Source organism: Lynx rufus, unplaced genomic scaffold, assembly GCF_022079265.1.
Source record: "Lynx rufus isolate CCGP_SWC_20201006 ecotype Redwood Valley unplaced genomic scaffold, mLynRuf1.p SCAF_9, whole genome shotgun sequence".
In the NCBI taxonomy this organism is placed as follows: Eukaryota; Metazoa; Chordata; class Mammalia; order Carnivora; family Felidae; genus Lynx; species Lynx rufus.
In genome coordinates, this window is record NW_025814897.1 from 103,128,121 (window position 1) to 103,154,399 (window position 26,279).

Sequence of the window (26,279 nt, forward strand, 5' to 3'; positions counted from 1 at the left end):
AGCCAGGCAATTAACAAAAAATGTAACATTCTCATAAATAAACTTAAAAAAAAAAAAAAAGGCAGGGGCACCTGGCTGACTCAGTCGGTAAAGCATGCAGGGCTTAGGATGGTGAGTTCGAATCCCATGATACGTATAGAGATTATGAAAACAAACAAACTTAAAAAAAAAAGAATCTAGGGGCCCCTTGGTGGTTCAGTTGGTTAAGCGTCCGACTCTCGATTTCTGCTCAGGTCATGATCTCACGGTTTGTGGGTTGGAGCCCCACACTGTCTCTGCACTGACAGCACGGAGCCCGCTCAGAATTCTCTCTCCCTCTCTCTCTGCCCCTATCCCACTCCTGCTCTCTCTCCCTCTCAAAATAAAGAAATAAACTTTAAAAAAAAAAGGAATCTAACATTCTCTCTGTATCTAATACCAGGTCAGGGGCTGTTCAACGGGGACATAAGATTAAAAAAAACCCAAACCAAAAACAGTGCACTCCAGGCACTCATGTCTCACGGGGGAGAAAACGTGTTTTCTACCATGGTCTCCTGGCTTTAGAAAACCACTCTTTCTTCTTCCCCATTTTCCTAGACTGTGCTGGACTGGGGCTTCCTGCTTGAAAGTAAATGTTTCTTTTTTTCCCACTCAGCACTGTTTTTTTCTTTAAGAAAGGCAAACCACAGCGTAGAGGAAGGAATGAGAAATTCTCTCTGTAGGAGTCAGAGAAGTTTCCCAGAAGAGATTACGTTTAGGCTGGGACTAGAATGACAGCTGGAGGGATTTGTCAGGCAGGCTGATAGAAGGTTAGATCGCATATTCCAGGCGTGGGGGAAGCCATGAGCAAAGGAAGAGCAATGTGAACATGCACGACTGGTTCTGGCCAGCCCAGGTCATGAGTTGTGGCTGCTGGGCAGGTGTTTGGTGGGACCTGTGGGGTGAGTGTTCCCTCGAAAGTTAGGTTGGGACAGGCTTGTAAGGCAACACTAAGGAGTTGAGAATTTCCCCCACGGGCCAAGGGTTGCATACTCCAATGCCTTCAAGGGCTACTCAAATACCTTACATGGATGAAAAAGGTAGGTTTCGTTCTTTCTGCCTGGATGTATGATTTTGGTGGGGGCGGGGAGCTCATATTCCATCCCTCTGCACAGTTTTCACATCCAAAAGATAAACGTTATCTTCATGCATTCAAAGAGTACTGACCGAGCCAGGCATTGTCCTAGGCACTGGCTCTCTGACTCGAAACATGTCACTTGTAGGTCCCTGTTTTCTCTTCTCGTGTTTACCAGAGAGGTGAATACAGTCAAGTTTTCTTTCCTAGCAGGAAAAACTGTGATATGAAGGCAACACTTTATACTTTTTTTAATGTTTGTATTTATTTTGAGAGAGAGAGAGCATGAGTGAGGGTGGGGGACAGGGAGAGAGAGGGAGAGAGAGAATCCCAAGCAGGCCCTGCACTGACAACGCGGAGCCTGAAACATGGGGCTTGAACTCATTGAACCGCAAGATCATGACCTGAGCTGAAATCAAGGGTTGGACGCTTATCTGACTGGGTCACCCAGGCGCCCCAGTTCAGTCATCTTTTAAAGGCCCTGTCTCCAAATACAGTCATGTTCTGAGGTGTTAGGGGTTAAGGCTTCAACGTGTCAATTTAGGGGAGGGGGACACAATTTAATCCATAGCAGAAGTTGTGTACTAAAGATGCTGGGACAGGGGCACCTGGGTGGCTCAGTCGGTTAAGCGGCCGACTTCAGCTCAGGTCATGATCTCGCGGTCCGTGAGTTCGAGCCCCGCGTCGGGCTCTGTGCTGACAGCTCAGAGCCCGGAGCCTGTTTCGGATTCTGTGTCTCCCTCTCTCTGACCCTCCCCCGTTCATGCTCTGTCTCTCCCTGTCTCAAAAATAAATAAATGTTAAAAAAAAAAAAAAGATGCTGGGACAGAAAGAGGGAATTTGCCTGGATCTCCATTGCCTCCAGGGAGCCTCCATACCAGTGTGAATCACTTGCAGCCTTTAAAAAAATATATGATTCCATTACAATTCAGGACGCATGGACTTCTCCCTGATCCCTTGGTCAGCCTGAAAAATCTCTTTGTTATCAGTCTAGCCCTAGCTTCAGCCTAACTGCTCTTTGGGAAACTTCTCTGACTCCTACAGACAGACTTCCTCATAAGCAACCTTAGGACTTTAAGCCGTTAAGGTCAGTTCTCTGTTGCTAGCTGGGGAAGGCAGTTCCCAGCAGATTCATAAGGGCTTCCTGGAAGAGGAGCGATTTAGCCCAGTGTGTGTTTTCCCGAGGTGTGAGGCAGAGGAGGGGCATTTGGAGGCAAGGGAGACCCTATCGGAAGAAACTAAACCGGGAAGGCAGGGAGAGGGCAGCCCGCGGCCACGACGATCCAGAATGTCCATGTTTTCTGAAATGAAGTTGAGAAGTATGTTCTGGGGATTCCATCATGAATCCTCAGGGTGCCTGGGTTCTCTGCTCTGTGCTATTTTAGGGCCATCCAGGGGGACTCGGCGCCGGCCAGTTCAACTCCTCATGTTAATTATGATGATTTTGGTTATGTGTCAAATGGGGGTAATGACACCTGGCTTATGTAACAGCATTCGATGAAGATCAAATAAAAGCATGAATGGGAAAATGTTTCCAAAAATATAAATGATGCAGATCAGTGCTTCTAAAGTCATTCATTTGCATCCTTTGTGATGTTTTGCCTTGGGTACCACCTGTATTATGATTTTTGAAGATGGGACTTCTCTAAGCAATTTTTTAATCAAAATATACTTTTTATCATAAGTATTATGATACTTATATATTTATAAGTATTTAGCGTAGTAAATAAAAATGAAAGTAACATAACATTATTTAAAATTTTTTTAAGTTTATTTATTCATTTTTGAGAGAGACAGAGAGAGTGAGTGGGGGAGGGGCAGAGAGAGGATTCCAAGCAGGCTCCTCACTGTCAGTGCAGAGCCCAACGCGGGGCTTGAACTCACAAACCGTGAGATCGTGACTTGAGCCGAGATCAAGAGTTGGACCCTAAATGACTGAGGCACCCAGGCACCCCAACATAACATTATTAAAGGCTAGCTACTTACTCTTAAGTGCTAAGGCTTGCTCTCTCTTTTAAATAGGGAGACTAGATTAAGAGAGGTTTAAAAAAACCTTTTTTAATGTGTATTTATTTTTGAAAGAAAGAGAGAGAGAGAGACAGAGCAAGAGCAGGGGAGGGCAGAGAGAGAGGGAGACACAGAATCCGAAGCAGGCTCCAGGCTCTGGGCTGTCAGCACACAGCCTAGCATGGGGCTCGAACTCATAAACCGTGAGATCATGACCTGAGCTGAAGTTGGTCGTTTAACCAACTAAGCCACCCAGGCGCCTCTGGATTAAGGAAGGTTTTATGTCAAACTAGCACCAAGCAGGGACATCTACCTTGATGTAATCGTAAGAGGTAAGGACAAAATAAAGAATTTTCTGGTGACTCAACTAAATGTTATTTAATATCAGAGCTACATGATATCATCTCATTCTTAAAAAATACTAACGTATAAAAATATTTGGTCTTGGCGGTACATTGAGTTCCATAGAGACGGCCCCCAGGGCAAGTGAGAGCCAGACGAGCACTGGGCTACTCTGTGCCTCGCTGAAGAAAATAATTAAACATGGGCATAGGAGATACTAAGAAGTCAAGAGGCAAAAATGTCATCATATGCATTCTTTGTGCAAACTTCCCAAGAGGAAGCATGAGATGCTTCAGTCAGCTTCTCAGTGTATTCCTTTTTTAAAAAGTTTATGTATTTATTGAGAGAGACAGAGAGAGAGAGAGAGCACACAAGCAGAGGAGGGGCAGAGAGAGGGGGGAAAAGACAGAATCCCAAGCAGGCTCCACACTCAGAGCAGAGCCCAGTGCAGGACTCAAGACTCATGAACTGTGTGGCCCTGACCTGAGCTGAGATTAAGATTCAGATGGACGTTTAACCGACTGAGCCCCCCAGGCACCCCTCTCAGAGTATTCTAAGAAGTGCTTAGAGGTGGGGCACCTGGGGGGCTCACTCGGTTCAGAGTCCGACTCTTGTTTTCGGCTCAGGTCATAACCTCTCAGCTTCTTGAGTTCAAGTCCCGCATCAGGCTCTGGGCTGGCGGCGTGGAGCCTGCTTGAGGCGTGGAGCCTGCTTGAGATTCTCTCTCTCTCTCTCTCTCTCTCTCTCTCTCTCTGCCTCTCCCCCACGGACACTATCTCTGTCTCTCTCCAAGTAAATAAATAAGTAAAGAAACTTAAAAAAAAAGTTTAAAAAGAAACGCTCAGAGAAGTGGAAGACCATGTCTGCCCAAGAAAAAGGAACATTTGAAGACAAGGTAAAGGTAGACAAGGCCCATCCTGAAAGAGAAATGAAAACTAGTATCCCCCCCCAAAAGGGAAACAAAAAAGAAGTTCAAGGACCCCAATGCACCCAAGAGGCCTCCCTTGGCCCTTTTCTCCCCTCCCCTCCCCTCCCCTCCCCTCCCCCCTCCCCCCTCCCCTCCCCCTCCCTCTCCCCTCCCTCCCCTCCCCCTCCCTCTCCCCTCCCTCCCCTCCCCTCCTCCCCTCCCCTCCTCCCCCTCCCCTCCTCCCCCTCTCCCTTCCTCCCTCTCTCTCCCTCCCCTCCTCCCCCTCTCCCCTCCCCTTCCTCCCTCCCCCCTCCCCTCCCCTTCCCCCCCTCTTCCCTCCCCCCTCCTCCCCCTCTCCTTCCCCTCCCCCTCTTCCCCCTCTTCCCCTCCCCCTCTTCCCCCTCCCCCTCCTCCCCCTCCCCTCCTCCCCCTCTCCCTTCCTCCCCCTCTCTCCCTCCCCTCCTCCCCCTCCTCCCCCTCTCCCCTCCCCTTCCTCCCCCCTCCCCCTCTCCCCTCCCCCCTCCTCCCCCTCTCCTTCACCTCCCCCTCTTCCCCCTCCCCCTCCCCCTCTTCCCCCTCCCCCTCCCCCCTCTCCCCCCTCTTCCCCCTCTCCCCCCTCTCCCCCTTCCCCCTCTCCCCCCTCTCCCCCCTCTCCTTCTCCCTCTCCCCCCTCCCCCTCCCCCCTCTCCCCCCTCCCCTTCCCCTCTCCCTCCCTTCCCCCTCCCCCTCCCCTTCCCCCCTCTCCCCTCCCCCCTCCCCCCTCTCCCCTCCCCTTCCCGCTCCCCTTCCCCCTCCTCCCCTCTCCCCTCCCCCTCCCCTTTTCTTCTTTTCTTTTCTTTCCTTCTCTTTTCTCTTTTCTTTTTAATGTTTATTTATTTATTTTGAGACAGAGAAAGCAGGGGAGGGACAGAGAGGGAGAGAGAGAATCCCAAGCAGGCTCTGTGCTGTCAGCACAGAGCCCAAAGTAGGGCTCAAACACAGGAACCCGGAGATCCTGACCTGAGTTGAAAGCAGTAGTCGGAGGCTTAACCGACTGAGCCACCCAGGCGCCCCCTGCTGGTATTTTCAATAGCCGCTAACCTTGCCTGGTACCTTATGGGGGTTGTAAACCGGCGTGGAAATTTAAAGCAGGTTCTTGTTGGTGCACAGCACAAATGAGTTGCATATGGGGATGGTAGTTTGCTCATTTTTCAGTTGTCTCTGATGCAGCTTCTGTGAAATAATTATTGTTCTGTTAGCTGAATGCCACTCTGTAATTGCAAAAAAACCCCACAAAGTTGCAGCTGTTTTGTTAATATTCTGAGTGCTTCTAAGTAAATACAATTTTTTGTATTAAAAAAATACGTGTTCTTATGAAGAGGTTTTTCCAGGCAAGAAAGGAAAACAGTGGTGTCTGAATAATTGTTTGTGAGCCTCCTGTACTCTCACGGGACCCTTACAATGACCACTTGAGATGGGTGGTTGTACCCCGTTTTCGCTTGGGAAAACTGAGGGTCAGGGGGTTATGTACCTTGACTTGATGTCACAGAGATGTCAAGAGACAGAGTCACTCTGAGGTAGCATGAACTCAGGTGTGCTAAGGCCCTAGTCCCTTCTGTACCACTGTATAATTCTATAATCTGGTCCTTCCCCGTGACGTATGAATTCAGGAAAAACCATGCCCACTGTCTGTGAAGATGCAGTCATCAGAAAGGGACAATATAGCGTATTGGCTGAGAACATTGCCTCTGGAGCCATTGCCTACCTGGATTCAAATTCTGGCTCTGCTTTTTATTAGCTGTGTGACCTTGGGCCAGTTTCTCAGCCTCTCTGTGTCTTGGATTTCCAGGGATAATAATAGTATCCGTTTCATACGGTTATTGTGAAGCTGAAATGAGTAGTTAGTATAAAGCTTTGTAAAGCTTTAAAAATAGTACTCGGGGCGCCTGGCTGGCTCAGTCAGAAAAGCATGCAACTCTTGATTTTGGGGTCACGGGTTCGAGCTCCATGTTGGGTGTAGAGATTACTCAAAATTAATAAAATAAAAAAAATAGTGCTGGCATACATTTGACTCTATCTAAGTATTAATATTATCCGTGCTTTAGGGGGTGGCTACCATGGTTTGGCTGGGCTAGAATGTTCCACAGTCGGTTAGGAAGGCAGCTTGCCAAAAGCATCTCTTCTGTAAGCGGCCTTCACCTCCTTATTCCTCAGGCTGTAGATCAGAGGGTCCAGCACGGGGTTGACCACAGAGTAGAAGACGGACACGACCTTGTCCTGTTGTTTCATGGAACTACAACAGCTCAGCTGAGCATCTGGGACGGAGATGCTGCGCACCATCGACGAGGCAGGTGACGGTGAGGTGGGAGGCACAGGTGGAGGGCACCTGACTCAGGAGGAGCCACACACACTGCGGATGGTGACTGGGATGTAGGCATAGGAGGCCAGGGTAACGCTGACGTAGAGAATACGGTAATCGGGGCAGAAGATGCCCTGATCGCTGCCCTCAGCAGTGTCTGCACGGGTGGTTAGAGCACAGGCACACAGGAAGTGACTAGAAGTGCTAATGAAACCAAGATATGTGTGCTCTTTGAAGGTCTAGATGTGGCTTCCCCGACTGCTACTTCCTTTGACCTTCAGAAGCCCTGGGACATGCGCTTGCTGGGGTGTGTGTGTATATATACCCGTATCGAGCATAAGGAAGACCTGCATCATCATACTTGGTGGCTGCATCTTGTTTTGTTGTGTATGTGTGTCGCCGTTTACGTAACTGGTCCCCTTGGTTGACAGTAAGGTGTCTCCAGCTTCTCCCTGTTGTAAGCGACTCTCTGACAGACGCCCCCAGGTATGGCGTCCGGAGGCCAAGTCCAGTGAGCACAGGGTGTAGAGAACCTGCTTTTCCTCTGCCAGGAAGGAAGACTCTGGCTGGCCCCTTGGGGAGCCTGGCACCCTGGGTTTCCACAGCCCCAGGGGAAATCACCGCACAGAGCAGAGGGCCTTGTTAGGCAAATGATTTGTTTGGGTAGACGAAATTTGGTCCCTAGACTCAGATCTGGCAGACAGTCTCAGCAGATGAGCGGCTGGATTGCCCACACTTCCTGGAGGTAAGAAGGGGTCTCCCCGTGGAAGTGAGACAGTGCTCTGTCCCCTGGCCTTCCCCACAGCACCCAACCTGCACTGGTCGTGGGACGCATCTCCCTGGCAAGTGCCCCCTTCGGTGGGCCAGGCCTCTGCCTGTGAACGTGCCACAGCCTCGGCCGGGCCTTCCGTGGTGGATGTCGTTATGGTGCCCAGGAGTCAAGGTTGCTCCTTGTGGCTCCATTATCTCCGTCCTTTAGACTTAGCTTGGCTGCATGATTGGGTTTGGCCCTGGAGCATGAGAGGAAGCGAGTTGTGCCCCCTTCTGAGCGTGGAAGGCTCTGGAGCCCCCCTGCAGTCTCCCACTTTCCCCCTCTTTCCTCTATGGGGACACCAGCCACGGGCACGACATAGAGGCTCCTCTTACCTCAGCCCGAATCTGGGAGGGAGAAGGAGCAGACTCACCATGGACTCATGACAAACGGGAACGCGAGTGAGAAATAAACTTATTCTAAGCCTGTGAGATTTGGGTGTTAATTGTTAATATGGCGGCCTCCGCTGCCTGATGTCTTCTTCAAGGGCAAACTTCTTTTCTTGGCTATGGCCCCGGGTCTATCTCATCTACCCTAACTCAGGTCATCTGGGCCTGTCAGGTAGGGTTCCTTGCTGCCTCCTCCAGAGGCAACGATTGTTGACTTTTATTAATTTTTAAAAAATATTTATTTTTTTGAGGGAGCAAGCAATAGAGAGCGAGTATGAGCAGGGGAGGGGCAGAGAGAGAGAGAGAGAGAGAGAGAGAGACAGACAGACAGAATCTGAAGCTGGCTCTGTGCTGTCAGCACAGAGCCCAGTGCGGAGCTCAATCCCATGACCTTCGAGATCGTGACCTGGGCTGAAGCCAGCTGCTTAACCGACTGAGCCGCCCAGGGTAAATAAAAGCCCCGACTTTTATTAATTTTTAAAAGTTAGGGGCACTCGGGTGGGGTTTGTGAATTCAAGCCCCGCATCTGGCTCCCTGCTGTCGGCACAGAGCCTGATTCAGATCCTCTGTGCACCCCCGATCTCTGCCCCTTCCCTGCTCATGTGTGCTTTCTCTCTCTCTCTCTCTCTCAAAGTAAATAAATAAATAAATAAATAAATAAAAGAAAATTTAGATATAACATTTTATAACATTTTATATAACATATATATAACATATATACATATATATAACATATATAACATATATAACATTTATATAACATTTTATAATTTCAGATATCCAACATAATGATTTGACATTTGTCTCTGTTGTGAAATGATCACCGGTGAGCCTAAGTGGACAACCGTCACATTCATAGCTGCAATGTTTTTTCTTGTGATAAGAACTTTTAAGACCATTTAATAATCTACAGTATTATTAACTAGAGTCACCATGCTGTACATTACATCCCATGACTTTATTTTATTTTTATAATATGAGATAATATAATATAATATAATATAATATATAAGCAATTTATTTTTATAATACGGGATAATATCATATAATATATAATATAAGCAATTTATTTTTATAATATGAGATAATATTATATAATATATATAATATAAGCAATTTATTTTATTTTTATAATATGAGAAGGTTCTAGCTATTAATGGCAGGTTCTGTGTGACTCTGTTCTTGCAAACCTGGTTGACAGGCGATAGGATGCAATGAAAGAAAGTCCTGGGCTAAATTCTACCAAACTTACAAGTTCTGCCAAACAAACACACGTTAGTAAGCAAGTACAAACAGCCGATAGTCCTGTCTGTAGGTTGGGAGGGCCCTTTCTCTCTCCTCAGGTACGCTGACCAGCAAAGTTTTCATGAAAATCTCACTCAGAAGTGAAATATCGGTGTTCCTACACCAGTTCCGTCCGCTGGCAGGATCCTCCAGGAAGTAGAAAGATGGAGAACCAGAGGGCTGTGCGTTGTTACCACTCGGCGGTAAGTGGGAAAGACAATTGCGTGCCACGAGCTCTTTGTGCTTCCTTTTGCATGGCACTGGGCTAAGTTCTACTCTTTTTTTAATTTAATTTAATTTAATTTAATTTAATTTAATTTAATTTTTTTTTTAATTAAAATTTTTCTAATGTTTATTTATTATTGAGAGACAGAGAGAGACAGAACATGAGCATGGGAAAGGCAGAAAGGAGGAGACACAGAATCCAAAGCAGGCTCCAGGCTCTGAGCTCTCAGCACAGAGCCCCACGTGGGGCTCAAACTCACAAACTGCAAGATCATGACCTGAGCCGAAGTCGGACGCTCAACCGACTGAGCCACCCAGATGTGCCCCTTGATAAGTTCTATTCTGAGTAATGCAAGTCCATGGGCTTAGACGGTATGTTCTCGAGGAATGTCCCCACAGGGAAGACTATATAAAGGCTACGGAAGCAGCCATAAAGGATGTCCTTTACTATCTTTGCCTCTTTTTTGATCAAGGGTGGAAATACATTAGAGTGGGAAAAGAGGCCCAGAGGGAAGATGCTTGCTAAAAGTTATACACAGCCAGTGACTCTGGGGCTGGAGACCTGGTCTTTCTGAATAAAGCATATATCCTAAAATTACCTAACAATGCCCTAATAATGTACTGCTGTTCCCAGGCCCACTGGGAGAACTAGATCCTTTTGGATGAGTGCTGATTACTCATTAACCATCTGGGGCACAGATAGGTTATGTGCACATGGCAGTGAGCTCTTTTCCAGCTGAAATGATCTCCCTATTGACTGTCCCTGCTCATTTGGTGGGGTGGGGTGGGGTGGGAGAAACATTCAGAATTATGTCATCCAGTCATAATGTCATTGGTGGGGGAAGTGAGGTGATGTTCTGTCTCCAGGGGAATAGAAGCATGCCCCACAGTGGTGACTGTTCTTAACATTTTTTAATGTTTATTTATTTTTGAGAGACAGAGAGAGAGAGAGAGACAGAGCATGAGTTGGTGGGGGGGGTGCTGCAGAGAAAGAAGGGGACACAGAATCGGAAGCAGGTTCTAGTCTCTGAGTTGTCAGTGCAGAGCCCTATGCGGGACTTGAACTCACGAACTGCGAGATTGTGACCTGAACCAACGGACTGAGCACCACCCAGGCGCCGCCCCCCTCCCCCCATGTGGTGTTTTAAAATAAGAAGTTGAGAGGCAACTGGGTGGCTCGGTTGGTTAAACGATGGACTCTTGATTTTGGCTCAGGTCATGATCTTGCTGTTGTGAGATTGAGCAGTGCCTCGTGCTCCATGCACTGAGTGTAGAGCCTGCTTAGGATTCTCTCTCTTTCCCCCTCTCTCTCTGCCCCTCCCCTGCTCATGCTCTTTTTCTCTCTCTCAAAAATAAATAAACATTAAAAATAAATAAATAAATAAATAAATAAATAAATAAATACAACAATAAGTTGAATTTGAGAATGGAGATCCTCTGTATGCACATGGCTTAACCCTCAGGAGTGAGAGCAGTGACTCCCTACGGCGACAGGCCATAACTATTGTTCCAGGAAATTCAGCCCGGAAGATAGGACCATAACCGAAGAAGTAACTTCACTGCTTGCTTCGTGAAATCCCTGCAAGCCAATTTTATGTAAACAAATAGTTTGCTCGTCTGGGCAAATAGCTGTCCTATTCAGACTGTAGATTGCTCACCCGGGGGAAACAATGTCCTCCTCGGTAAATCTTCCTTCTCAAGGTTGGCTTTCAGGCCCTGCTTTCCCTGTACCTGTGGATCCTAAACTATAATGTCACAAACTTCATCCAGTCCTGATGTGCTCCCCGATTTGAAAGATCCACTTTAGGGGTGCCTGGCTGGCTCAGTTAAGAGCATGCAAACTCTGCATCTTGAGGTTGTGAGTTCCAGTCCCATGTTGGGTTGTAGGGATTGGTTTAAAAACAATGACATAAATGGGGCACCTGGGTGGCTCAGTTGGTTAAGTGTCTGACTTTGGCTCAGGTCATGATCTCATGGTCTGTGTCTTCGAGCTCCGTGTTGGGCTCTGTGCTGACAACTCAGAGCCTGGAGCCTGCTTTGGATTCTGTGTCCCCTTCTCTGCTCCTCCTCTGTTTATTCTCTGTCTCTCTCTTTCACTCTCTCAAAAATAAATAAAACATTAAAAAAAATTTAATAAAAATCAGTAACAAAAAATATAAAAAAAAAATCTACCTTGGGGCACCTGGGTGGCTCAGTCGGTTGGGCATCCGACTTGCGCTCAGGTCATGATCTCATGGTTTGTGAGTTCGAGCCCCATGTTGGGTTCTGTGCTGATGGCTCGGAACCTGGAACCTGCTTTGGATTCTGTGTCTCCCCCTCTCTCTGCCCCTCCCCTGCTCATGCTCAGTTTCTCCCTATCTCTCAATAATGAATAAACGTTAAAAACAAATTTTTTTTTTTAAATCTACCTTAACCCACTTGGGTCCAGACCCCCAAACTCTGTAAATATCTTCCATTGATTTCCTCCTTTTGAGACATTAAGATTCTGTGCGTTCTCTTACTATAGTAGGCCGGGCAAAGACAAGCTTCGGCTGAGCAAAGGTTTTCTGGTGGTCTTTTGAAGAGTTGTCAGTTGACTATCTATTCTTTACCCAGGGTTACTGTACTTGAGAACATTTTGCTTCTTGCTTTTCCTCCTCCCTCTTCCCTCTTCCCTCTTCCCCTCCCCTCCCTTCCTCTCCTCTCCCCTCCCCTCCCCTCTCCCTTCCCTTCCCTTCCTTTTCTTTTCTTTGGCCCTTTTGCTTCCTGTTTTGACTACTTGATAATCAGGAAGAAAAGTAGAGTTACAATGCCTTGTGAAGGTTACCTTGTCAGTATATCTTTTATGGGTACACAGGTTCACTGGTAATTTCATGTGAATGTCAAGACTGGAAGACACCTTATACAGATCACATTTTCTTAATACCTCCTTTTGCCCCAGGAATAATTGAGGTTCTGGGACAACAGACCCTTCTCTGATTTGGAGGAGAGATGCTAAACTTTAGGCAAAATCACTCCTTCTCTAAGCTTCAATTTTTTGATCAATCAATGAATCACTGCTTGTTCACTCTTGAAACCAGTCTGGACTGGCCATGAAAGAAACAGTGCCTTTATTCTTTGTTATGACTCACAGAGAAAACTCTGCGCTAGTGTTAAGATGGGGCCCGGGAAGGGCTTGACAGAGAGGTAACCGGCTTAGGGCATTGGGGCTTTCTTTTGTGGCAAGAGGGCTGGGGCCAAGGCAGGGGTACCAAGGGTCCTTTCATGCTCTAATTCCTTCTGCCTTTTCTATCCCACTTCTGTTTTCCTGTTCCAGGTTCCTTTTCAGGTGCTCAGTAGAAACTGGGAACTCCTTATAGGAGTCAAGACTCTATGGGACTAGCAGAAAGCTGGGCTCTGGTGGGAAATATGGGAGCAGCTCCTTGGAATTTTTGGAAACAGTGGAAATAAACTTGCTGCATAATTTCCTGCAAAAATCCAAGGGGTTTTAGGTGCTAGAGTAGAGCCTAGGCTTTGGAATCAGCTGGACTTGGGTCTACCAATTATGAACTATATTTGACCTTAGAGTTCGTGGGCTCTCAGTTTCCTCATACGTGCGGTGGGTGCAACCTACTCACAGAATTCCTACGAGGGTTAAATGAGATAGTGTGTACAATGTGCTTCCCAGAATGCTTGGGACATAATATATGTTCAATAAATATTAGCTATTAATTATCATTGTTGGGAAAATGCCTTCCTCAGGTAGCAGTAGTATTTTGTTAGGCCTGGGCCTTAGAGAGGAATGACAGCTGGTGTTCTTTTTGTCATTTCCTGCCCCAGATATATATGAATCAGATATATATGAATAAATATGCCCTGATTAAGTACCCAGCACTGTTCCAGGCTCTGTGGGGATGAAACCATGAGGCTGGGCTCCTGTTTTAGTGAGCCTGCGTTTCCCCTGGGGAGGTGAGATGCCAGCCAGGTAACAGCAGAGTCTGTGGGCGATAATTCCACAGTGTCCCAGTGATGAATGTACTTGTGTTTGCATGCCGCTCCCGGAAGTGGAAGTCTCATGACCAAAACGGGAACTGGTAAGAAAACAGGGGCAGGAAAAGAGTATAGTTCCCTGCAGCCTCTGGAGTGCTGTTTTTGGCCATTGTCTCTTATCTGGGAATAGAGATGTGGAAGACAGATCAATGTCAGGGGCCAGGATCCGAGAGGAGCTTCTTTTTTTTTTTTTTAATTAAAAAAAATTTTTTTTTAACGTTTATTTATTTTTGAGACAGGGAGAGACAGAGCATGAACTGGGGAGGGTCAGAGAGAGGGAGACACAGAATCTGAAACAGGCTCCAGTCTCTGAGCTGTCAGCACAGAGCCCGATGTGGGGCTCGAACTCACGGACCTCGAGATCATGACGTGAGCCGACGTCGGTCGCTTAACCGACTGAGCCACCCAGGGGCCCCGAGAGGAGCTTCTTAAAGCTTCAAAAGAAGCTTAACTCCAAACACATTTTGTGCATAAACAGGAGTCTGGAGGGATCTGGAAACACCCCTTTACTCTGAGTCTGGCTCCTCATGAGCTAGGTTTGACTTCCCAGTGGGCTTAAGGGCAAGAAATCCAATCTTTGTCTTGCTCCCAAGGCACCACCTGTTGGTCTAACTTCATGCCTGACCCTGATTTCACTCACGATGCTGCTTCCCTTGTTTTGAGCCAGGTTTGGAAATCTCATCTTCCTCTCCTGGCATTTGACCCGTGGCTCGTCCTTGGTTTGGAGTCACCACTCTGCTCTTCAGGATCTGATAACCTGTCCTGGGCTCTGACCCGCCACAGGACCGCAAGGTCGGCCCATCACGAGAGGCTGGCTGAGCATGTGTGAGCATCATGGAAGGAGATGGGACAAGGAAAGGTACAGACGGAAAGAGGTTTGCTTCGGGCTTCAGGGGCTGCCTCCTTCAGAAGGTGACTAGGACGCCCACGATGGGGAGGAAGAGAAAGCAGAAGGAAGAAAATGGCCCTGGCCTTGGCAACATCAGCACAGGTGGGTTGGCGGTTGAGAAGAGGAACGGAAGTAGGGACTAGTGATGCTGGGGCCACAGGAGAGCAAAATGAAGCTGTCATTTTGCGTGACCACATCACTGATAACCAGCAGTCAGTGCCTTGTTCAATGCCCAGAATGGATAATGCTGGGGGCCAGGGGGACAGTGTTTCAAACGAGCATCTACTCAACGGCACACTTTGTGCTAGTTTTTTGGGTTTCTTTTTTTTTTTGTCATTTGAGTATTTAATCTTCACCCAACTTTCTTGTTTACAAATCATGCCAGATTGTATGTTGTAAAACCGGATTGAGACATGGGTCTTGTCTGATTTTAGAACCCCTTAACTTCTGTTCTTGTGAATCTACATTTTTTTTCTGGCACAGCGTTTCTGGTTCACGGGGAAAGAGAAGGACATTTGGGAGTGTGACTTGGGGGCCCAGGAGGCGGCTTCATTACCTGATAGGTCTGGGCTGTATCGGGGGGCTTGTGATTTCCCAGTGACTGCTGGGCCTGGAGGAAAGGGAGTCAGGTGGGGCACGGCAGACCGGGAGCTTGGGCAGGCCTGACACCTGGCTGCGTTTCTCTGCTCACGACATATAGAGCGAGCTTGTTGCTGGTTTGTTGCCGGGGACCCCGCCAGCCTCGTGGTTATGTGAACTTGTGGCTTCACGAAACTTCCTCCCCTGCAGAGAAATAATCAGGGAGATAAAAATAATAAAATAACACAGGTTGGAGAAATGATTCAGTGTAAGCACGACTAATGACAGCGGCTAAGACGTGCTGAACGCTAATTAAGGGCCTGACATCGTTCTAAGTGCTTTATAGACATTAAATCTCTTTTAATCCTCACAAACCGCGTTATGAGGTAATTACTATTGACAGACTCATTTTTCAGACAAAGAGACCAAGGTCATACAGCTTTGCGTGGCAGAACAGGAATCTGGTGCCAGGTCTGGCTGTCTCCAAATGCCGTGCTCGGAGCTCAAGGATGTGCGGCCTCCCCCAGGGAAATGAAAGCGGGCTGGGACACGACTGCACAGGCATGGAGGCCACGCCTGATGGAGCCGCTGCAGAGAACCCCGCGAGGCTTGGGGACCGAATTCCAAATAATTCAAGGACAATCCGTTAGCGGTCATTCCAGTTATTTTTACTATATAAGAAAACTTCTTAAAATGTAGTACCTTAAAACCACATTCGTTGGTTATTTTTCACAGTTAGGGTGAGGAGTTAGAGTAGGACTTGGGGCAAATCGTTCTCCTCCACACGGTGTGGACAGACATCACTCACACAGTTGCGTGCAGCTGGGCCGTCCTGGAAGGTCAAGGCCTTTCTCAACACCTGGGGCTTCGTGCTTTTCCAAAGGGCCTTTCCACACGGCTAGCTGGGCTTTCTCCCAGCACGGCGGTCTTAGGGTGGGCTTCCAAGATGGAAGAAGTGGACACTAACAGCCTTCTTCTTTTTTTGTTTTTTGATGTTCATTCATTTTTGATAGAACGCAAGTCAGGAAGAGACAGAAAGAGAGGGAGACGGAGGATCTGAAGCAGGCTCCACAGTGACAGCAGAGAGTCCAATGCGGGCTCAAACCCATGAACCGTGAGCTCATGACCTGTGCTGAAGTCGGACACCCAACCGACTGAGCCACCCAGGCACCCCCAACTTTACGGCTTTAAGATCTTTAAGTCTCGGCCCAAAATTGGCACATTTTCACTTCTTTTTTTTTTTAATTTTTTTTTATTTTTTTTTATTTAAAAAAAAATTTTTTTTTTTAACGTTTATTTATTTTTGGGACAGAGAGAGACAGAGCATGAACGGGGGAGGGGCAGAGAGAGAAGGAGACACAGAATCGGAAACAGGCTCCAGGCTCTGAGCCATCAGCCCAGAGCCTGACGCGGGGCTCGAACTCACAGACCGCGAGATCGTGACCTGGCTGAAGTCGGACGCTTAACCGACTGCGCCACCCAGGCGCCCCGCACATTTTCACTTCTGCTGTGTGTTATTGGTCAGGGCAAGTCACAAGTGAGGTTGCCAGAGAAAATACGTGGTACCTCCCTTACCGAATTTCAAATAAACAAAATAGAGTATTTTTTAGTATAAATATGTCTTATGCACTATTGGGATGTATTTATGCTAAAAATTATTAGTTGTCTGAAATTTGATTTAAAAGATAATTAATTTTTTTTAATGTTTGTTTATTTTTGAAAGAGAGAGACAGAACATAGGCAGGGAAGGGACAGAGAGAGAGAGAGGGAGACACAGAATCCAAAGCAGGCTCCAGGCTCCGAGCTGTCAGCACAGAGCCTGACGTGGGGCTCGAACCCATGAACCGTGAGATCATGACCTGAGCCGAAGTCAGATGCTTAACTGACTGAGCCATCCAGGTGCCCCTGAAATTCGATTTTAACTAGGCATCTGTATTTTTATCCCAACCTTGATGGGATGGGCAGTATGTCGTTCAGGGAAATAAGGAATTAATGGTGGCCATCCTTAGAAATTCAATATCATAGGGTCCATGGAATACTTTCTGAAAAGTAGAGGTGGTACAGAATAGTGGTTAAGCCCTCCTGGCACTCCAGAGTCTAAGTTTCAGTCCTGGTTCTGCCCGTTTTGTTATTTATGTAATTTCAGACAAGGGACTTCACCCTTCTGCGACTCGGTTTCTTTATCTTAAAAATGGAGCTATAGTAATTTGCGTCTCACAGGGGTAGATGGGGAGAATTTTATGAGATGAAAATAAAATTCCTGGTGGCTCAGTTGGTTAAGCATCTGACTCTTGATTTTGGCTCAGGTCATGATCTCACAGTTCGTGAGTCTGAGCCCCACATCGGGCTCTGTGCTGACAGCAGGGATCCTGCTTGGGATTCTCTCTCTCCCTCCCTCTCTCTCTGCCCTTCCCTGGCTCATGCTCTCTCTCTCTCTCTCTCTCTCTCTCTCTCTCTCTCAAAAAGTAAATATATAAAAAAAAATTAAAGAGAATTCCTGGCACACAGCAGGTGTTTGATAAATGTTACCTATCATTAAGGTAGGATTTCAAGTGAAAGTCTGGCTAATGTTCCAGTCCTATCTCGTCAGAGAGCAAAGGGCAAAGAGCCCCCCTGCTTCCACCCTTCGCAGTCCCATAGAAGGTCACACCTAAGGTGACCACCATTTCCTTAAAAACAAAACAAAACAAAACTTTTTTAAAAAATGTCTTATTGGGGCGCCTGGGTGGCGCAGTCGGTTGAGCGTCCGACTTCAGCCAGGTCACGATCTCGCGGTCCGTGAGTTCGAGCCCCGCGTCAGGCTCTGGGCTGATGGCTCGGAGCCTGGAGCCTGTTTCCGATTCTGTGTCTCCCTCTCTCTCTGCCCCTCCCCCGTTCATGCTCTGTCTCTCTCTGTCCCAAAAATAAATAAAAAAACGTTGAAAAAAAAAATGTCTTATTTATTTCTGAGAGAGAGAAGGAGACAGAATGTGAGCTGGGGAGGGGCAGAGAGAGGGAGAGGGAGGCACAGAATCTGAAGGAGGCTCCAGGCTCCGAGCCGTCAGCACAGAGCCTGATGCGGGGCTTGAACTCACAAACCATGAGATCATGACTTGAGCTGAAGTCAGATGCTTAACCGACTGAGCCACTCAGGCGCCCCAGGTGACTACCATTTCTAATACTGTCTTCGTAGTGGCAGAGTGGCCATTTAGTTGTACCTCGGTACTTTCCTCAGGCTTGCCCTGGGAACAAGCCAACACACACTTGTGACATGTGTCCTGGAACCCCCGCCCCATATCACTACAGTTACTTTCCAAGGTTTTAGTCACCCTGGGACTCTGCGATCTTAGGCTCATGGAGCACAGAAGATGAGCCCCCAGGAAGAAACATAAAGGACAAGCCGCAGAGTTTACCATGAAGCAAATATCGGGTTGAAGAAGTTAAAGCTAAGACATTGTGGGGGCGCCTGGGTGGCTCAGTCAGTTAAGCATCTGACTTCAGCTCAGGTCGTGATCTCACGGCTCGTGGGTTCGAGCCCCGCGTCGGGCTCTGTGCTGACAGCTCAGAGCCTGGAACCTGCTTCGGATTCTGTGTCTCCCTCTCTCTCTCTGCTCCTACCCCACTCATGCTTTGTCTCTCTGTCTCTGAAAAATGAATAAACCTTAGAAAAAATTAAAAAGAAAAAAAGCTAAGAAATTGTGGCTTGTAGGAAAAATGCTGCCAAGATCCTTTCCACCATGCTTCCCGTTAGAATGAAGGTGTCTTCAGGCTCCTTAATGTGTGGAAACAACGTAAGCAGTGAGAAAAAAAGGGGAAACAGCTCGACTGCGTCCCTCAAATGGATGCTTTTGCCTTTTCCACATCTGTGAGCAGCTGTCAGACCCACGGCGGATGGGCGATCAGGAGCTGGGGCCTCTGGTCGCAGGTAGATTGAGACCCTTTAGCTAATGTGTGAATTGGATTTAACCATGAACTGTGATGGCCACACCACATGAAAAGTCTGGCTGGCAGAAGAAGGCACTGGGGGATGGCTTCCCTGGGGAGGTCCAAGGTGGGGACTTCCGTGCCAGGACAGACACCCACATTTGGGCACAAGGTCTGAGCACAATGTCGGGTGGGAACCCTAAGAAGTTGGGCAGGATCTCGTCTTGCCCAGAGATCCTTTCTCTGGTCCTTCTTCCTGCTGGGGCACTTTTTGAGAGCCTGCCAGCCTCGCCCACACCACTTATTTACTGGTACTTTGTAAACTGAGTGATTGGGTTACTTATATTAAAAATTGCAACTTTGAACTTAAATGCACAAGTGAGTAGAACAGAGTAGAACAGTGAGTAGAACAACAACAACTGTGTTGTCAGATACAGTAATAATACCCCCAGGAAGCCACGGTGTTCAAACCCTGAGGTCATGCTCAGACACATGGTTCATTGGGCAGCACTTTACGGATTTGTGGGCATGGAATTTTCTGTCTGGTTTTAAATCTGGAGGACCGGCCCTGGAACCTCTGTCTCTCGAATTACGGCAGACATCATGCTTTGCGAGCGTCTTAGAGGAGAACGGGATTCTGAGATGGGCCGGTGCCCCTCCTTTGAACAAATCTATCTTCACGGAGCTTATCCGTACACTGTCCACGAGCCAGGCTTGCTTCCCATCTGGCTCAGCTTCTTGGGGCTGGTGGCCAGTTTCTCTGAGGTCCTGGAGAGAGTAGGGATGAAACTCGCGGTCTATGACACTCTGGAGTGGGGGCGTGGCCAGTGTTCAGTATTCTGACCTGTGGAGAAGTCAGGGCAACTGCTCAGTGGCGGGATCCATGAATCACCCGGAGGATGTCTGTCCCTTCTTTGATACTGGTCACCTCTGACCAGTCCCAGCTGGAAGCATCCTTGGACCGTCTTGGGTTCTTTCTTCCAAGAAACACCCCTTTCTCACTTGTATCTGGCTTCTTCCATCCTGCACCAAGTCGTCCCCGGAAGTGATGCCTGGAGAGACATCCCACGTGGCCAGTGATAGCTGTCGGCGATGGAGAGCGTGAGTGTTCCAGTAAATATCCTCAAACCAGAACTGTCTCCCCACCTGGTTACAGTGTCCTTCCCCAAGGGCCTCTAAGGTTAGTTTAAATGAGTTTGAGACGCTTGGGAACAAGATGGACATCGGAGAGATTCGCAGTGACTTACCCCCTTTTCCATCTGTAAACGGCGGGCTTTGGCCATCACGTCTCCATTCCCTGTGGGACAGGCGGGGGCCCAGCAAGGCTAACTCGCTTTCCTCGGGTGATGGAGCCAGTGCCTGCTAACAGTACCCATTCACTCAGCATCCAGTACTTGCCGGCAGCGGTCTGCTGTGGCCCAGTGCCTTGGCTGCCTGGCCAGAACCATGCACCGGCCTTCCTTTCGGCACCTGTGTCTGCAGCCGCCCCTCCCCCTGACCTTTGGCTTCACCACCACCCAATAGAAAGTTCCACATCACAGGTACTGAGTGGGCTCTGGGTGGTCCTAAGACACAGTGTTGATAAAAATGTAATTCAAACGCTCTTGAGACAGGTAACACTTTGACTTCATTTCCGAACAACATTCCAATGACTCCTATTGGGTTCCACATGGTTTTAGGTGAAGGAAGAGGGGAAGAGAGGGTGAGCTCTGTTCAAACAGGGCGGTGTGAATGGGGCTGAGGGAGCTGGGTGCCTGGTCTCTGAGCAAACTTTGCCGTGTCCCCCGCTGCTCCTGCGCTCCCCCTTCTCTGCCTTATCTTCCCTTCCCCCCTTCCTTGTAGGAATTTCTGGCAAGCCCGTTTACTTTGTAGTCTGTGACTGGGTGGCTCAGGGCCGTGGAGTGAGGGTTCTCAGGAATCGATAAAATTAGGAGCACAGTGTGAGTTTACTGTGCAGTGAAAAAGGGGTTGACATCCCCATGTCTCTGTTCCTGGATCCTCTGTGTCTCCTTGGCCCTAAGAGAAATTATTATTCAAAGGAAAGTTTTCTGCCAGGCAAATGGCTTATTTACATGAAAAGATCACAGTCCCTAAACTCCTGAGTCTGGGATAGAGTGTCGGGTGTTGATGGTGGTGGGGACGGGCTGGCACCTGCTGTATTCCTTAGTACGTGTGATTCTTCATTTATGTGTCACCTTGACCGGTCTAAGGGATGCACAGAGAGCTGGTAAAACACAACTTCTGGGTGTGTCTGAGTGGGGTCTCCAGATAAGACTAACATTTGAATCGGCAGACTGATTAAAGACCACCCTCACTAACGGGGGTGGGCCTCATCTAATCCATCAGGGGCTTGAAGGGAACAAAAAAGGCAGAAGGGTGAATTTCCTTTTTGCTTGAGTTGAAACATCCACCTTCTCCTGTCCTCAGACATCAGTGGGCATGGTTTTGGGGGCCTTTGGACTCCCACCAGGACTGACACCATCAGCGCCCGGTTTTCAGACCTTTTGATTTAGACCGAATTACACCACCAGCTTTCATGGTTCTCTGCTCACAGATGGCAGATGGTGGGATTCTCAGCCTCCATCATCGCATGAGCCAATTCTTATAGTAAATCTCCTCTTCTATGTATGTATGTATGTATGTATCTATCTATCTATGTATCTATCTATCTATCCTATGTATGTGTGTATGTACCTATGTATCTACGTATCTATGTATCTATCATCTATCTATCTATCTATCTATCTATCTATCTATCTATCATGTCCTATTGGTTCTATTTCTTTGGAGAGCCCTACTACAGTATATTAAGAAAAATGACCCCAAATGTGTAAACAAAGCCAGTACCATCAATGAGCATTGATCAGTAGGTTCACCCATACATTATTCACTTTGCGAAGGACACGTTGTTTCACTGTGATATTGATGAAGTTACGCGTGAACAGGGAGGTTTCGTCTGGAAGAGATGCGGTTGTTTCTTGGTTTCCTCTGGGATGTGAACCCCCTTGTGTTGGCTCAGCCCAGTGTGCTCAAGTCTCCCCCTGCCCCCTCCCACCAAGATCTACAATGGTCAGGTGCTGTTTCCCTGTCATCCCCATTTATACCATCCACATTTCTAGCTCCGTGGTTTTCCCCCCTTCCTGACACACAAGCCAGAGTACATCAGCGGATTTAGGAATTTCAAGCTAGAGGTAACTGGGAAAAACACAAACCATTTACTCCCCATTCCCCACTACCTCAGATTTGCCAGATGGATAGGCAGAAATACAGGGATTTCGTCACACATGTGATGGGGTTCAAGCTAATTTTATTTGACTCCCAAAAAGATATTAAACCTCAGTTGACATCTGGGTGTTACATTTCACCTTGTTCTTCCCCTCTTAAAGTAGTGAGATTGATTTCTGTTACAATAAAGAAGGCTTTGTCTAGTGACATAAAGTTAATTTGACTTTGATTGAAGAAAGTTCTATGGCCTGTCAGCTTTTTATTTTGTTTAAATTGTTGATATATATAGAAATAGTGGCTCATTATTGCTGTAGATTACATTCTGATTCCTGGCTGATTATAGTGGAGATTCTGGAGCAGGGGTTCCATTCTTTCCCACAAAGTCAAATGATCATGATCTCCTTCTGATACACAACCCCACACAGACCGTTTCTCCAATATCACAGATTCAGAAGGGCAATAACCCCCAAGATGACCTTTTAGGGAAGGTTGCTGTGGCATTCAATGATTCTTTCTATCTGTGAGAACTGTCAAAGATAGGAAGAAGATAGAATCTGACTCTCACTAGGAATGCAAACTGATGCAGTCACTCTGGAAAACAATATGAAGGTTCCTCAAAAAACGAAAAATAGAACCCTATGACCCAGCATTTGCACTACTAGGCATTTATCCAAGGGATACAGGTGTGCTGTTTCAAAGGGGCACATGCACCCCCGTGTTTATAGCAGCACTATCCACAATAGCCAAAGTATGGAAAGAGCCCAAGTGTCCATCGATGGATGAATGGATAAAGAAGATGTGGTATATACATACAATGGAGTATTACTCGTCAATCAAACAAAATGAAATCTTGCCATTTGCAACTACATGGATGGAACTGGAGGGTATTATGCTAAGTGAAATTAGTCAGTCAGAGAAAGACAAAAATCATATGACTTCACTCATATGAAGACTTTAAGAGACAAAACAGATGAAGATAAGGGAAGGGAAACAAAAATAATATAAAAACAGGGAGGGGGACAAAACAGAAGAGACTCATAAATATGGAGGACACACTGAGGGTTACTGGAGGGGTTGTAGGAGGGGGAATGGGCTAAATGGGTAAGGGGCATTAAGGAATCTACTCCTGAAATCACTGGTGGCACTACATGCTAATTAATTTGGATGTAAATTTTAAAAAACGAAAAAAAAAAAAAAGAATCTGACTCTCACTTCTGGGACCACTGATTGGAGGTCCTAGGGGTCTGTAAGATACAAGTGTGGATGTACAAGGGGGGCACCTGGGTGGCTCTGTTTGTTAAGCTCCCAACTCTTGATATCTCATGGTCCAGGAGATCGAGCCCTGCATCAGGCTCTGCAATGACAGCTTGGAGCCTGCTTGGGATTCTCTCTCTTCCTCTTTCTCTGTCCCTCCTCTGCTTGCTCTCTTTCTCTCAAAACAAAGAAGTAAACATTAAAAATGATTAAAAAAAAACCAAGTGTGGATGTAGGATATCAGGGGATGTAACAGATCCGAGCTGAATGTAGTGTACTGACAGAAGTATAATAGTGATGTTGCCAACCAGGTAGATGTTCCTGCCTAGGGCTTGAACTTCAGGGAATGATGGAAGGGTGTCGGGTCAGTTAGAGCTGATATGTGGCTGGACGCTATAGAGGGTGGTACAGTGGTTAGTGTAGGTGGCTTTTTCTGGCAACTGAGCAGTGCTGAATGCCCAGGGGCAGCAGCGCTAGCCGTGGCAATGGACGATGTCCCCTATGGTGGGAGCCTGCACGTACCATTCTTGTGGGAGGTGTTCAGCTGTGCTTGGCCACTCTTGGTTCCTGTCCCAGGCTTCTCTTCTGTTTTATGAGCTACCAGATACCTTGCTAACAAATTCCTTTTCTGCTGAAGTTAAGGACCCTAATTTGTACAGCAGCCTCGACATCTTTGTTCCTTAAGCTGTAGACCAGGGGGTTCAGCATGGGGATCACAGTGGTGTAGAACACAGAGAGGCCCTTGTTATAGGCTGCGGCACTTCCAGGGTTGGGTTGGACATAGACAGAGAACACAGACCCGTAGAAGAGGGAGACGGCAGTGAGGTGGGAGGCACAAGTGGAGAAAGCTTTGCGCTGGGCCTCCAGGGACCTCATCCTACAGATTGTGACCAGGATGAAGGCATAAGAAATCAAGACGGCTGAGACCATGGGGACAGTGACCAAGGCAGAGAGGCAAAGCAGGATGACGTTGGCCACTGTGGTGTCTGAGCAGGCCAGTTGGAGCACAGGGGGGATGTCACAGAAGAAACGATCAATGACGCTGGGACCACAGTAGGGCAAGATGAAGGCATTCCTCGTCTGTGGAGCTGAAACGAACACCCCCGCAGCGTAGGTGACCGTTACCAGCCGGATGCACAAGCGCTTAGACACGATGGCGTGGTAGAGGAGAGGGTGGCAGATGGCCACAAATCGATCATAGGCCATTATGGCCAAGAGCAGGCTCCCCTGTGCCGTGGAGGATCACGGAGGCCATCTGGACCACACAGCCTGTAAACGAGATGGACCGTTCTGTGGTGAGGATGCTAATCAGCAGCCTGGGGGCGAACACGGAGGAATTGCAGGTGTCCAGGAAGGAGAGCACGCTCAGAAGAAAGTACATGGGGGTGTGGAGGGCAGAGCTGGCACGGGTCGGGTCTATCATGCCCAGGTTGCCCACCAGTGTCACGGTGCAGATCATCAGGAAGACGGCAAAGAGGAGTTGTTTCTGGTCTGCCTGGTCTGTGAGGCCCAGCAGGATGAATCTTGTCACTGCGGTGTGATTCTGCCCCGATATCATCCCACTGGTGTGTTACCCACAGGACGATGAGTGCGGGGAGGAGAAACAAGAATGTTAACATTCTCATCAAAGAGGTAGCCTTTAACCTCTTCCACTGCGTGCATCTCCGAGTGGCAGGCTGGTCCCCAAACTCCATATCAATCCCATCATGTCACCCTCACGCGAGGTACTGAAGGTCCTCTCTACCCCTCAGGATAATGTCTACATTCTTCAGCTTGCCACACGTCCTCTGCGACGCCTCTGTGCTACTGTGCACTCAACTTGCAATTCTGGACAACTTACTTCCACAAACACAGCGCGTGATTGCAAATGTCTGTGCTTTTTCAAATTCTACATTCTTGTTGGAATGTCCTTTGGTCTCTCCAGACCCAGCTTAGAGGTCTGTCCCCTCCCTCTCTCCCTGGACTTGCACAGATGCTCCTTTACTTGACATGACACTGTATTTTAACTTTAAAAACAAAAAGCCCGTCCATCTTTCCTGTTGGACTTTATTTTTTAATTTTTAATGTTTACTTATTTTTGAGAGAGACAGAGTGCGAGCAGGGCAGGGGCAGAGAGAGAGGGAGACATCGAATCCAAAACAGGGTCCAGGCTCCGAGCTGTCAGCACAGAGCCCGGTGCGGGGCTCAAACTCACAAGCTGTGAGATCATGACCCAAGCCGAAGTCGGCAGCTTAACCGACTGAGCCACCCAGGCGCCCCTCCTGTTGGACTTTCTTACCCCTAGCAACTGGAGAGTGACTTCATATCTCAGTAATTTGTGCCCTGGTATCTATCAAGTGCTGGTGTCAGTGAATAAAGAGAAATTCTCAATTCGATAAAATCTTCCTCATTCAGGGAATGCCAGCAGGATCCTCTCAGTTGTTTTGGCCAAAACCATTTTTGGCCACCTTTTTTCTTACCCCCCATTGAACTCCTCAGCAAATCACATCGGCTCTACCTTCAAAATAAGTACCAGCTTCCCACCCCTTCTTTGCAAGACACCCTCATAAGCTTGCTTGAATTAATGCAACTGCTCTTAGCTGGTGTCCTGCTTTCCTATTAAGAGGAGAAGCCAGGGCAAGCCTGTCACCACACCAGAGAAATGCAGATTGCTCACAATGGCTCTGGGAGCCTGGCTACTACTCCATCACTTCCTTGCACCTCTCTGGCCCACTCTTTTCCCTCTTGCTTACCCTGCTCCAGCAACTCGTGCCTCCTTGGCCCTCTTAGGACACACAGGTGTGATTCAGGACATCTGCACCGCTGTCCCTGCCCCTCGGAGCACTCTTGTTCCGGTTAGCCACAGAGCTCCTTCCCTCATTTCCTTTAAGTTCAGGCTCAGATATCACCTGCTTGTAAAGCCCTCCCTAAGCATCTTATTGACAATGAAACCCTGCCCTACATCAGCACTCACTATCTCTCTTCTCTGTTTCCTTTTCCTCCTCAGAGGACCTTTTCTCTTCTAAAGAATTTTTTTTTAAATGTT

At 47.7% G+C, this 26,279-nt stretch overlaps 1 protein-coding gene across 1 annotated transcript; it reads right to left on the reverse strand.

Moving 5' to 3' along the window:
* Positions 1-6,719: 6,719 nt before the first annotated feature.
* LOC124506072 (olfactory receptor 1052-like) lies at positions 6,720-24,812 on the reverse strand. The gene is given in 3 exon segments (XM_047072074.1): positions 6,720-6,844; positions 23,872-24,476; positions 24,478-24,812. Coding segments are annotated over 3 exon segments (1,065 nt in total).
* Between the last annotated feature and the right edge of the window lie 1,467 nt (positions 24,813-26,279).